The 13,294-nt window shown below is 51.8% G+C and overlaps 4 protein-coding genes across 4 annotated transcripts; 2 read left to right on the forward strand and 2 right to left on the reverse strand.

The window, feature by feature from the left end:
* Window positions 1–502: 502 nt before the first annotated feature.
* N7462_007075 (NO-inducible flavohemoprotein) lies at window positions 503–1,795 on the reverse strand (the record flags this gene model as incomplete). The annotated part of the gene is made up of 1 exon (XM_057078793.1): window positions 503–1,795. The coding sequence occupies one exon, from the start codon at window positions 1,793–1,795 to the stop codon at window positions 503–505; it is 1,293 nt and encodes a 430-aa protein (XP_056931463.1).
* A 2,258-nt stretch (window positions 1,796–4,053) lies between these two features.
* Window positions 4,054–5,281, reverse strand: N7462_007076 (uncharacterized protein; the record flags this gene model as incomplete). The annotated part of the gene is made up of 5 exons (XM_057078794.1): window positions 4,054–4,635; window positions 4,703–4,847; window positions 4,937–4,960; window positions 5,049–5,058; window positions 5,119–5,281. 5 exons carry the CDS (start codon window positions 5,279–5,281, stop codon window positions 4,054–4,056), a joined length of 924 nt encoding a protein of 307 aa, XP_056931464.1.
* A 1,037-nt stretch (window positions 5,282–6,318) lies between these two features.
* On the forward strand, window positions 6,319–7,359 carry N7462_007077 (uncharacterized protein; the record flags this gene model as incomplete). The annotated part of the gene is made up of 2 exons (XM_057078795.1): window positions 6,319–6,652; window positions 6,890–7,359. 2 exons carry the CDS (start codon window positions 6,319–6,321, stop codon window positions 7,357–7,359), a joined length of 804 nt encoding a protein of 267 aa, XP_056931465.1.
* Window positions 7,360–10,048: 2,689 nt separating this feature from the next.
* N7462_007078 (uncharacterized protein) lies at window positions 10,049–12,496 on the forward strand (the record flags this gene model as incomplete). Its single annotated transcript, XM_057078796.1, has 3 exons — window positions 10,049–10,358; window positions 10,441–11,101; window positions 11,167–12,496. The coding sequence occupies 3 exons, from the start codon at window positions 10,049–10,051 to the stop codon at window positions 12,494–12,496; spliced, it is 2,301 nt and encodes a 766-aa protein (XP_056931466.1).
* Between the last annotated feature and the right edge of the window lie 798 nt (window positions 12,497–13,294).

A 13,294-nucleotide genomic window follows, 5' to 3' on the forward strand; every position in this document is an offset into this window, starting at 1 on the left:
ACACAGATGGAGGCCACATTGTTTGACTTGCTGGTGTGATTGCGGCATCGGCAGAATCCGCAAAATAAGGTCTAAATGTTGAAGAGGCCTCAGAGTTGGCTCTCATTAGAAATAAGTTAAAATTCTTGAGTAAAACAACTTCCGGGTACACATGCTCGATCTAGAGAGTCTCATTCATTATGTAGCAAACCAATCGACAAGAATGCAATACCCTCAGCTTTTCAGTCAAGCCAGAATATTCCTCGTACATAATGCCTGGGCCGTTATCCCCAAGCATAAATCGCCTATTAAAATTCTGGCAATCAAGCGTCGCCATTGATGGATCCATACTGGTGCTTAGTAGGCTTGCTTTTTTTTTGCCGAAACAGGATTTGCAAGACAGGGCTTGCATCCGTAGTCGTGACAACGCGAGATTTACCCATTATAGCTCTGGCATTCTGATCAAGGTTTCGATCAATAATACATGGATGACTCACGGCCATCAAATAGTTAACTATAGCATTCAATCATGCGGAGAGCCAAAAACCTCCATATGAATATGGTCCCCTTCCACACCCAAAGCCTCTAGGCTCTTGCTCTGGGCCTTCATGAAAGGTTGCGGCCCACAGATATAGTAGTCAGCATCGGAAAGAACTACCTTGTCTTTAACCTGAGCCAAATCTACACGCCCAACATAATCGTAATCCACCCCCTGCTTCTCTCCATCGGTGACATTTTCGTAAAAGACCATGCGGCTAACCGCGGGGTTATGTGAAACAATTTGATTTAAATCATCTTTCATGGCGTGAACGCGCCCATTTCGTGCCGCGTGGATGAAAACAACCTGTCGAGCTTGACCTTGTTGATCAACGATGCTTTTGAGCATCGACATCATGGGCGTAAGGCCCACACCACCGCTAATCAGTACGGCCGGAGTGGTTGCGTTGGTATCAAGCACGAAGTCACCAAACGGCATGCTGACGTCCAACTCTGCCCCAATAGGAAGTGATTCGTGCAGGACATTAGAGATCCGACCGGCCGGCTTCGCATCTCTCGCAAACTCTCGCTTGACGGAAATCCGGAAGTGATCGCTACTCGGCACATCGGAAAGACTGTACTGTCGGGGCTGATAGGAACTCAACTCCGGAACATAGCATCGTATACTCACAAACTGGCCAGGCTTGTACTTGGGCAGGACGTCTCGATCTTCTGGGATCAGATAGAATGAAATAATTTCGTCGCTCTCCACGACCTTGTCGGAGATGAAGAACTTCCGCCAGCCTTTCCAGCCCCCAGCGGTCTTCAAATTCTCTTGGTAGAGGCCATCCTCGAAGTTGATGAAGATGTCAGCCAGTTCCTGGTATGCTGCACCCCATGCATCAAGCACTTTCTCGTTGACGGCTGGCCCTAGGACGTCCTTGATTGCAACTAGAAGATGCTGCCCGACTATCGGGTAATGCTCCGGCATGACCCCAAGACTGGCATGCTTGTGGCCAATGCGAGAAACAGCAGTGCTTAAAGCCTCGGGGTGGTCGATGTTGGAAGCATACGCCCATACGGCATGTGCCAAGGCTGCAGGCTGCTCACCCGTTGCTTGATGCGCAGTGTTGAAAATGTTTTTAAGTTCGGGATGTGCCTCAAGCAGGCGTTTGTAGAAGAGGGTGGTAATTGTGACACCATGCTCCTGCAGTGCGGGAATCGTTGACTTGACTATTTCCTTCTGCTGCGTATTGAGCCCCTTGCGTGGCACGGATATATAAGCGCGTTGCACAACCGTTGGAAGCGCCGCTCGGCGAAGGGCGAGCTTTGTGAACATTTTGTACACGCCCTAATTTTATCAAGGAATAATAGTCAATATTCAATCGGAATTCCTTTAGCTCTGTTCAGTGGCTTGTTCTACGGGGCTCTTTCAGTTGAATGTCGGATCTACCGGGCGGGGAGCTGACGTCATTCACTTAGATCGGCCGTGAACATTAACACCTCCTCCCTAACTTTGATGACGGAAAAAAGTACCGTGCAATTGAGTCCTAAACGGTGCCCTTTTCCATGGAGTTATGAGATTTCCTGTATGTACTGTGTGGGGGTAGAAAATCTAGGTTACTTGATCATCTTAAACACTGATAAATTTTAGTAGTCCGTTGTTCTTCGAATTATATTAGAATAATTGTGACAGTGTCAGGAGATGTAAAGGTGATCTTATTGGTTATCTCTGAGCTAGCTAAGAAGGTGCCTTGGAATCATGTGATCTGGCTTAGAGGGTAAAAATAATCACAGAACAAAGAGGATGCTATTTTGGTTTCGGGACCGAAATCGTACCTGAAAAGGATACATGACATGATCAAGAGCCATGAAGGAAGACCTTCTTTTCAACCATCATTAACCAATCAATTGCTCTATTGGTATAGATAATCGGCAGAAGAGAGGAGAATCTCGTACTTCTGAACAGGGTCTGTCTAAAATTCAGTTATTCGATGATTTATGGATTGATTACTGGTTGATTGGCCGGCAGACAAAGTAGGCTATACGTATATCAAACCGACCTTTGCTATTCGATATGCTATATATAGATTGATGTATGTATCTTCTCATTGGACAAAAAGACTGATCTATATAAAGTACCGCCACCCCCTCAAAAAAGGTGGCTATTCCTCTCAGCTCAGATTCTTAGCATACAGACAAAACAACAGTTTAAGAGGGGAAAATGTTTTTTTTTAAACACTGGTGGGAAGGAGTGGATAAAAGCAAATTTACATCACAGCAAGCGGATTAGACCAATCTTCATCAATCAATCCACTACTCATTGATCCCTTTGCATCCAATATGAAAAGTTTCCATATATATTCTCATCCATCATCAATAATATTATGCATAATTGAAGAAGAGAGTCCTTTATCTCTGAACTAGACTAAGTCTCTTAAAGGTTCAGTTGTTGGCTTTCCTATACTATAATCTACCTCTTCTGCTTTATACTTCATCTCCAAACAGAGGTTACACTGAGTTCTTTACTTGAAGTCATAAAATAGGAACCAAGGGCGTAAATGCAGGCAATTCCTTGCTTGAGAAGCCCACATAAGTCTTTATTTCTCCAGCTCCTATTACCCATTCTTAGCTGACAGCATCTCAACGACTGAGATATCATCTTGCCAGTATCAAACGTTCTGACTGGCTTGGTTTTGAGATGTACCTCCTCAAAGCCTCATAGCACTCCTATTTCTAAATATTCTTGCACAGAATCACGCGGTAGCGTAACATAGAAATGAGAGGACACAACCGAGCCTGTAAGACCCATAAAGTTCGTATAAATCTGTTTGTCATTTGTCATGAGAAGAAGGCACATTGCAAGTCCTAGAAGATAGGGAAAGGGGAGAGATGAAGAAGATGAGTCCAGGAAGCTGTGAGTGAAGCCCTATCTGGTGTGGCTACAATATTGCATTATAAGCAGATAGCGCAAGCATCAGGAATTGCGGTGTGTCCTGAGCAATTGGCCCCATGGGATCATCGCAAAAGCGGCGAGAGTGTATATCATTTCAGAAAAAGCCACTGAAAGAAAGGGCTTGTTAATAATCTTAGTAAAAGATCTGACATAAGAACGATATTTAAGGATTGGTGTCCGCTGGAAGCCTCATTCTGTGTTTTGAGAGGGATTCCTTTATATTTTTTTGTTAGGGCTTAGGCGCTTGCCGTCTTGATTACGTGCCGTTAGTAGATAGATTGCCTGTTCATTGTCGTGGCTATTGGGTATATTTATAATTGGATTTTTTTTTAAATCTTGGAGATGCTTGCTTTGAGAAAAATACACATTTATTGATCCATGTATATGTACAATATTTAAAGGCTGATCAGGACAGAGTGCCCTACTATGTATGTTCAGTCACAAGAACAGTCCAAATCCCAACGCCATGCAATGCCAAAGTCCCATAAAGACAAATGACCAAAAAAAAGATCACACAGAATTATAAAGCGGAATCATCACGCTGAAGATGGTCCAAATGTAGAAAAGATGCAAAAGTATGCAGCATGCAGTGCGAATGCTGAAAAGAAACAAGACGCCTGCTTTCGCAATACACTTTTTTTTTACGCCGCATCCATACGGATGGCCGGTTCGGTGCCAGGTGAACGGGTGGGCAGGTCACTCGCGCCCTTGTCCCGGCGCAGGAAACGCCTCATTTTGCGCTTGATGGCCTCCCAGATCTTGGAGCTCTCATTGAAACTGTGACCCTGAAAGTTCTTGTTGGTGAGTGAACGGGGGCCATATTCCTCCTCCAGCAGCTCGGTGTAGGCGTAGGGGATCTTCACAGGGACATCTTCGAAGTAGCTGTCGCGCAGGGGGAAGATCTGGCTCTCCTGATAGTGGTGTCGGTCCTTGCACATGAGAGCCTCGGAATCGCCGCGCTCGCGCTTGCCTTCGTCCTTGCGCACGGCGGTGATGTCGATGAAGAGGCCGGACGACATGTCGATCCACCGGGCGTCGATGACGTTTAACCTGTCCTTCTCACTGCGGACCACGTAATTGGGGTTGATTTCTAGGAGATATGTACGGCCTTTCTCGACGTCCGGAAGGTCGAAGTGATGCTCGGTCATGTTGTAGTAGTCGGCAAGGAAGTGGATGGTGGGCTCGGAGATTTGCACGTCCAGGTCGTTGTCCCATGGGAAGATCTGGCGGGATAGGGTTGGTTAGATAGGGGTTTTCGGGAGCCCGGGGCCATGGATACAGGGGAACTACCTTTTGATTCCACCACCACGCTAGAAGTGTTCCGTGCATGATCCAAGTTTCAGCGCCGATTGATGACATTGTCGTGAGATATGTCTGGATTAATGCGGAGAGGTGAGGAGTAACTTTTTCTTCGGGGAGGGTTGCGTTGGCGAAGCTGGAGGGTGTTAGCCATTGGATTGCCGGCGTGGACGATGAGGGATGATGGAGGGACAAGGGGGCCAATAGGGGCAGAGTATCACATACCGGCCATCATAGTGATAATGGAAGCTAGCAAAAGAGAAAAAAAAAAGCAAAAGTTAGTACATATATACATCGGCATCGCTTCGCAATTCAGTTTGCAGCGGATCACACATACGTAGATTCCGCTATGATACAAGTCAGTTAAGGTTCGCCACTCGAGTGATATGGGAGATGATGACACTCACTGAAGTATTTCTCAGTTGGAATCTCGCCCTGGCTTGGGTAATCTTTAGCGAGATTTTCTCGCACGCTCATGAAGTCGGTGTGGTTATCATCGGCGCGGACCAGAGAGGCGGACGCTGATAGCAGTCCAACCAAACTGATCAAGTTGGGGGCGGAGAAGCGCATGGTCGTTCGTATCGCAGATCGGGCTATTTACCAGGTCGACTGTTGCATGTCCCAGGATGGTATATACAGAGATGTCCGCGGTGGGACAGAGCGTCGGGCACAAAGAGACGTGCTGAAGGTGCGGAGAGCGCAAAGGGGGGTGGGAAAGGATCCGGCAGAGGACGACGACGGATGGAGAATCCGGAGAAGCGTTTTGTTGAGCGAGACGGAGGATATGTACACCGCACTTTCCAGGAACAACAACCCCAAAAGCCCAGAGAAAAAGGGGAAAAGAATGGAGGGGACAAAAGGGGGGAGGGAGGAGGAGGAGGGGTAAGGGAAGAAGAAGATGGACGTTGAGTTGGATGCTAGGAATTGTATGGCAAGAAAGCAGGGGAAAGGGCGGAGATCAGATGAAACACGTACTCGTACTCCCAGATCCGTCCCACGATCAACGAGAACGAATCACAGAATTCGTCCTCGTGTGGCCAGTTGCCCCTTCGAGAGACGATCTCCGCCTCCCCCGACTGTTCCGATCAAACACAATGAACGACGATGTGGCTTGCCAATAAAGGCGTGGAAGCCGGCTCGGATTGCGGCTTGGCTTCTCTTCGTTTGCCATCCAGGACATCCTGGATACTCTGGAGCTCCTTTCTCCTGGCATTCGCCTGCCGATTCTCTCGGGGCTCAGGAACCAAGCTGGGCGGACTTCCAATTCGTATTCGTTCAGATCCTGCGTGTGGCTGTACAGCGTACTCTGTCCCGGCCCAGACTCGGACCGCAACTGGTACTGCGAGCCGTGGTCGAGTCCCCGGGAAAAAAAAAAAAAAAACAAAAAGCCCGAGCGGACTCCGCCACTGGCTCACTGGGATCGCAACACGTCATCAAATCAGGCTCTGTTTCTCCGCCCCACTCGGACCGGGACCGATCGAGCTGTCCATACGACAGGGGTCTTGGCAGAAGACCCCCAATTTGGGACACGGGGTTGGTTGGATGGGATGCTGTTGGTGACAGTTGGTTCTATACTGGGATCTCAAGCGCTCACGAGGTCAAACAGGATGAGCACCTCATCCAGGACCGCGCGGCCCCGGCAGTCGAGCAAGCACGAGAGGTTCCGCCAATGCGGGATCGTCGGACATATCAACCCAAGACGAATTGGGTTGGACGCCCACGCGTCCTGTCAGCCGCAAAGCCACGCTGTGCGTCCGGGCGGTTCGGGGCGTTGGTCTCAAACTGCCACCAAAACCCAGGCTGGTGCTCCCCTCACACCCGTTGTAACGCCCATGAGCTATGCATTCCTAGATCTATCTCATTTGTGGAGATGGGTCGTAATCCGCATTGCGATGCTTCGTAGCGGAGCATGGGGGTCGAGAGGTGTCCGAGGTATCCGAGGTATACAAGCTATCAGAAGTATCAGAAGTAAACCGGAGAGCGGAATACAACCATCAGGCCATAGCTCGACTGCAGGAAAGAACTCTCAATACATAACATAGAAATCCTGCTCCGAGATGATCCCGCTCCTTGTATACGAAGTCACTCCTCCCCCTCTCAAATATACTGATCTCCAAAGAATTCGAATGAAACCCGCCTTCCTCTCGACATGAAGATGCTAACTCCCCCGGAAATCAGCTACTCCGGCAGCAACACCTGCACCGGCTCCGAGCCCGCCTATTCCAGCAACGCCCGCCACTGAGCCTCCGCCCGGCCCAGCGAAGCAAACGAGGCCATCATCTGCGGGTCCGCCAGCACCAAGGGCAACTATATTCCAAACCACGAGAGCATTGCCGCGCTACTCAGCAAGGAGACGGCCGCGTGCCGGACTGGCTGGGCCTGGAGGAAATCGTTCGTGGGGCTGGGTGACAATTCCTGGGGAGCGCTGGGGCTGCTACCCAGCACGGCGGGGAGATCTTGCAGGACATGCCCCGCAGCGGAAGCGCGCCTGGGCGAGGCGCTTGATCCTCGCCATGGCCGCCGCCGATATCCACCGGGAGCGGGTCAACCGCGGGGGCACGGCCACTGCCCGGCGGGAAGACGTCAAAAACCAGTCCGCCCTAAGGCGGCGGACGGGAAAGGCTATAACAATGTTGAAGGCGTCGTAAAGGAAGTCAAAGTAATGTGGGTCGGAGTCGACGCTCAATTGGAACGGCCATCGCTCGGATATTACCACCCGTGGCGTGAAAGTACTCGAGCAGACGGAAGAGCATCGTCACGAAATCGAGTGCTAGATAAAGAGGACTTAGATTAGGCACGCGGAACGTACTCCCGAAGAGAAGCTGGAGCAGACGTCTCTATCAGGGGCCCCGACGATCCGAGAAGAGTGGGAGAGGTGGCTTAGATGTGGGTGATGGCTGCGGCGGGAGGCGAGCTAGAGACATACGCCGCAGCCAACTGATCCTGAAGGATGACTTGGATGGCTGCGAGCAAATGAACAATTCGCCCTGGTACCGCAATTGTCCGATGAACACCAGGAATAGCACGATTTAGGATCCCAGATCCTATTCCGCTCATGCTAATTGACTCGATATGGGATGGTGGAGGGTGGACGACGGAGTCACGGTCATGGTAGAGTTCGGTCTAGACTTTCTAACAAGCACCGGCTCGGCCGAAGTGGCTTCGGCATCTCACAGCTCCTGCACCTAAACGAGCCGTCGGTCGACTGTACGGCCTGGGCGGCGATCACACTGAAGAGCCTCAGATCGACTGTCAGCCTCAATGCCATGCATTGGTAGCCCTCGTGGGCAGAGTTAGTTCCAATGTACATCGTCGGGCCCCGTCTCCAATCCAGAACCCAGATCCCGGACCTCGGCATCCCGAGGATACGAGACGAGGCGTGGTAACCATCGGAGACTCAAGGCCGCGCTGGAACCGAATCACATGCTTGCAACAGTTTTGGGCGGTCGAGCGCCGAGACGTCGGTTGTGGCGTCGAGAGCCTGGATCAGCTTGGCAATGCTCATGGTGAAGCAATTGGAATCTTTCGGTGGAACAAGTGGGGGACGTGGCCTATGAGGTTCCGAATACGTCTAGATCGCATTGAATTTGGACGCCTATGTCCTGGGATACTTTAAACTGGGGGTGGTACAGTACTATATAGTGGATAACGTCGGCCTGCGCGGCACTGGAACTACAAGGCCGAAAAACGCGGATACTCCGTCATCGAGGGAGGGTGTTTCTCTACAACTTACACAGTCGGCTCTCGAATATTAGAAGACGGAGTCTGTCGAGATCAGTAGTCTAGTCATCTCTTGTCTCGCTGGATTGAGTACACCGAGGTCAATCCCCGCGAAAGCAGCGTTGAGCGTACTCATCCGTGATTTCGGACAATCCAGGATATCCAAGGATGGAACAGGCAATCCACAGCGAGGACCGCGCTCTGCTTCTGACTCAGCCGACCCAGCCGCAGCGGAAGAGCCGGAGGGTTACCGGGAGGCTTCGATGTACCACATTCTCCTAACCCCCTCTCCACCTCTCCACCGTGTCTACCACCATCGACAACAGCAAAAAAGGGACCAGAAGTGACGAAAGAGAGGGCCACTTGACACAAACCCATTGATCCCAATTGCACGATGGAGCCACCAAGTCGCAAGCACACCCGATTTGGGCAATCGGTCGGACCCGTTGAGCCACTGGGGATCGTTGCCTGACTTTCGCCAATCACCGGGGTCTGCAGCTAGTCGAGGTGGGGACCTTTTCGCCCGATGCCGCCAGCCATTCGCCATGTTCGGGTTTAGGGTTCGTTCTCCGCCGGAAGTCATCGCTGGACGGCGTTTTATTCGCGCCGCCATGCGACTATCTCGCCAGATTCACGGGTGTGTCGGTTGGTGCCTGTTCCTCCCTAATCCAGCCACCGGCCCCCGTTGAACCCTGACCCAACGAGAGGTCGGGGGTTCCTGGGGCTGCGGATGGGACGGGCAACTGTCCACTTGGGTTCCTTACCCCATAGAAAGGGTGACAGTTATGGTGGATCGCGGTGGACTCGGCCACTGGCAGACCCGAGCTAAGCGTTTTGCCCAAGAACCTCAATCGCCGCCCGGTTTACCTAACACTTTTCACGCCTCGGTCGTTGCATATTCTGCGCACTTTTTTAAGCTTCGGCTGCTGGGGCGGCCAGGCGCTTTTCGCATTGGCATTGGTAACTGGAGCGGGCATTGGCGAACTCGGGTATCGTTTCACATCTAGCACATGCCTGCAGCCGGAGCCAAGCCGAAACCAGGAGAGCGAGAAACCCCCCCCCCCAGAGATTGACACAGAAATCGCAGAAAATTAGAACGCCCCCTCCCGTGGAGAGTTTAGGTTTCTGATCCTCGGTCGTCTTCGAGGCGGAAACGTTTCGTCCGTCCGGCTTAGACTTCGCTAAAGACTGCCCGAAGGCCCGTTTCACTGATTCCGTCTTCTCTACCCTGCCTTCGTTGGTGACCTCGCTTGTTCGCTAGGCGCATCGGAAAAAGCCGTGGACCAGATCTGCACTACTCGCGAATCTATGATTGCTCGTGAAGATTGCCGTCGATCGCGCGTTTCCTTGCTTGGGTGGACGTGGCTTTTTGCATTCTATGCCATATCCATGCTTGTCATCCCACCATTCGATACGATGAGTCGAAATAACCTGCTGCAATAACACCAAGTTCTTTTTTTGTTTCCTCATATAATTTTCATCTGTTTGGAAAGATTCGGAGCCACCGAATCGTATATATCGTGGGCATTCGACAAATTCGACTTTCGAAGACGGCATCTCTTTCTTTATCATTTCCATCCATCTTGCTCTGACGTTGTCTCACCTGGCCGTGTGACCATGTCAGAGGCTTCCGCAACTCCCCATGGTGAACCAAACACAGCCCAGTCTGCCCCAGCGCAGCAACTGAATCGGTCTTGTGAGTCGTGCAGAAGCCTTAAGGTCCGTTGTCTGCCCAGTCCGTCCACGCCGAATCAGTGCCAGCGATGTGCCAAAGGCAAAAAGGCCTGCATCTTCGTGGCTCCACAGCGTCGTCGACCCCGGAAGCGTACAGATTCCCGGGTCGCTCAGCTGGAGAAGGAAATGCGGATGATGCGCTCCCTACTGAAGGATCGTATTCGGGAGGAGAGTGAACCGGAGTCCCCCGAAGGTAGCGACGGCTCACACGAAAACGACTCTGGCGAGATGGATTTCCACGACCATCTTGGGCCTATCCCAGAATCGGTGGGCAGTGCATCCGACTCGGCGCGGTTCATGGACTATTCGCCTGAATTTATCAACACCACGCATCCTGGGATGCCTGGCGGCGGTCCTCCTCTCGGCCCCGCCTTCTTTCTCTGGCCTGCATATGAACTTCACCTCCGATGACAATAACCCTCCCGTGGAGGATGTCATCGATCAAGGCATCATTTCGCTCGAAGATGCTGAGCAACTGGTGGTATTTTTCATCCACGAACTGGCGTCATTCTTCCCGTTGGTGGTTCTACCGTCCAACACCACCGCAGCCCACCTACGCCAAACGAAGCCAATCCTGTTTCTTTCCGTGATCGCAGCAGCGTCGATCTCAATTGATGCCGGGCTTGCAAGCGTGTTGAATCGGGAGATGGTTCGGCTTTATGCTGAGCGGTTCTTCATCGAGGGCGAGAAGTCACTGGAACTGGTGCAGGCGTTGCTGATCATGATAATTTTCTATTACCCTCCCACTTCGCCCTTGAAATTGCAATTCTATCAGTACACGCACATCGCCTCAACGATGGCGTTGGAGATTGGGCTTGCCACAAAATGCCGGGTGTCGAAAAAGAAGTCCGACCGGAAGAACAGACACGAGGTCCACGATGAGCATTTGGTGGAGCAGGCGAGGGCTGTTCTGGGATGTTACCATCTGGGGTCAACGTAAGTACCTGAAATGATTTGACGTGCAGTAAACAAACGAAGCGCTAACTTGTGTGCCTTTCTAGTGTCGCTATGAAGACTCGCCGACCCAATTTGCTTCAGTTCAATGACTGGATGGCCGAGTGCGTGGATCAATTAGAGCGCTCACCGCACCGAACAGACCAGCACCTGGCCGTGTGGTTCGAGCTGCAACGGATTACCGATGAAGCCATGTCCTCCTTCGGCTTGGACGACACCAGCGCCTCTTCTCCGTTGACCGAATCTCGTGTGCAAGCTGTGTTGCGGTGGTTCGATAAGCGAATGGATGCTTGGAAAAAGAGCACTCCGACCGATATGCTCACAGGTGCGTATAATTCCGTAGCATTACCAGAATTTCATGGGAGAGAACGAAAGCTGACTCTCTCCTGCCTGTCCACAGTGCCTATGATTCTCGAATACCGATCTGCTGTCCTAGCCATGTATGAATTGGGCGTTGGAGAAGGATATCGCGACCCGGATGCGATCAAAAAGCGATATTTCACACTGCCGACTATCGATGAGGACAGCGGTCCCAGGGTGTTGGACCCGCAGATGAGTGCGATCCGCATCGACATCAACGTCAAGTGGATGAATGCGGCACAAGAACTGCTAGACGCAGTACTGACATGCAGCATTGAGACGATGCGGCGCATGCCGAATCTGACATACACACGATTCAGCATGGCGATGACGTCGCTGCTGAAGATTCACTTCTCGGTGCGAACAGGCGCACTCGGTGAGGTGGTCACTCCAGAGACCGTCAACGTCGGCTACTATCTCGATGCGATAGCAAACAAACTCGGCGAGGCGGCGGGTGGCGGCAAATATAAGATCCCAAGTCGGTGGTACCACGTGGTAGGCGTTAAAGGTCGGGACTGGTATGAACGTCTGGAGAGACGGTATACAGGCTCCACGGGGGCCGGCAATCTAGGATCGGGAGTTGTGTCGGAGAGTTCATCGACAGGCACCGAGTCAAATTTACCATCGGGACCGATGTCGGGCGCACCAGAAGCTTCGGCCCACCTCGAGGTCAATGCCCCGGCGGTCGATTCGTTCTCGGTACCACCGGGAGTGGCACATCTTCATCCCGGGATTGAGAGCATGCGGGACGGATATGTAGCTATGAGCGGCGCCGGTATGTGGCAGATGGACGGGGGTCACAGCCACGGCCATGGCCACGGCCAATTCTTCCAGCCCATGCCCAGCGGATATCAACCCTCGCACCCACAATCGACCGCGCTCCCTCACCAGTTCGCGTATGATCCGCAGCGTATGCCCTCACAGAGCGGGGCGCCTATGCCGGGGACAGGCATGGAGCTGGATGGCTGGCTTCCAGACGGCAGTATCTTTGGCATGCCTCCACTGCCCGAATTCTGACGGTCGGGCTTCAGTTGTACCTCTGCGCTGCATAGGAAGTCCACATCAGCCTAGCTACTAGCCACAAATACACACAACACTACTCCCCAACGACAGGAGCGACAGGGACCCTCCATCGCAAAGAACATACTCAAAATGAAACACACACATTCCCACTCACCTCAGCTCTATTCCACCTCCGTGAAGAAACAGTCTTCTCCCAAACGTAGCGTTGGGGTGATGCGCACATCTCCAAAGAATCTTAACCTGCCGTATAGGGAAAGAGGAAGTATACCCAGTCCCATACATAGATCGCAAAAGCACGGAACACCCCCAACCAACAAAGTCACCGAAAAAAGATAAGAAAAAGAACCCAGAAGAAAAAAAAAAAAAAAAACAAAGGAAAGAAAGAAAAAGTAGCCCTCAACTAAAGCCCACCAGAGAATCGGCGCACCCGCAATCAAATATAATCTCTGTTGACCCGAAAAAAAGGGCAGCGCAAAACCCATCCATCCCGAAGTACCGTTTACCCTCCGGTCGCAGGCATCCGTCGCATGCGCCGGGCCCTCGGAGCGTCGGGCGACACGGAAGTTCCGCTACATGCGCGCGCGCGGTCGGGACGATCGTCGCGTCCGACGAGGGATGAGGGTCCTGATCAGGCTAAAATGGGCCGGCACTTGCTGGAGCATTTGGGCGATGGCGCAATTGCAATGTATAACAGATTACTGGATTCTTTCCGGTGGGGGGGGGGACGGGGGTTCCTATTTTTCCGAGTGCTAGGAGGGATTTTTTTGGGTTGGGATGGCATTGGTTATACAG

The sequence above is a fragment of the Penicillium macrosclerotiorum genome (genome assembly GCF_028827735.1).
Source record: "Penicillium macrosclerotiorum strain IBT 26536 chromosome Unknown utg000007l_segment0_segment0, whole genome shotgun sequence".
NCBI lineage: Eukaryota > Fungi > Ascomycota > Eurotiomycetes > Eurotiales > Aspergillaceae > Penicillium > Penicillium macrosclerotiorum.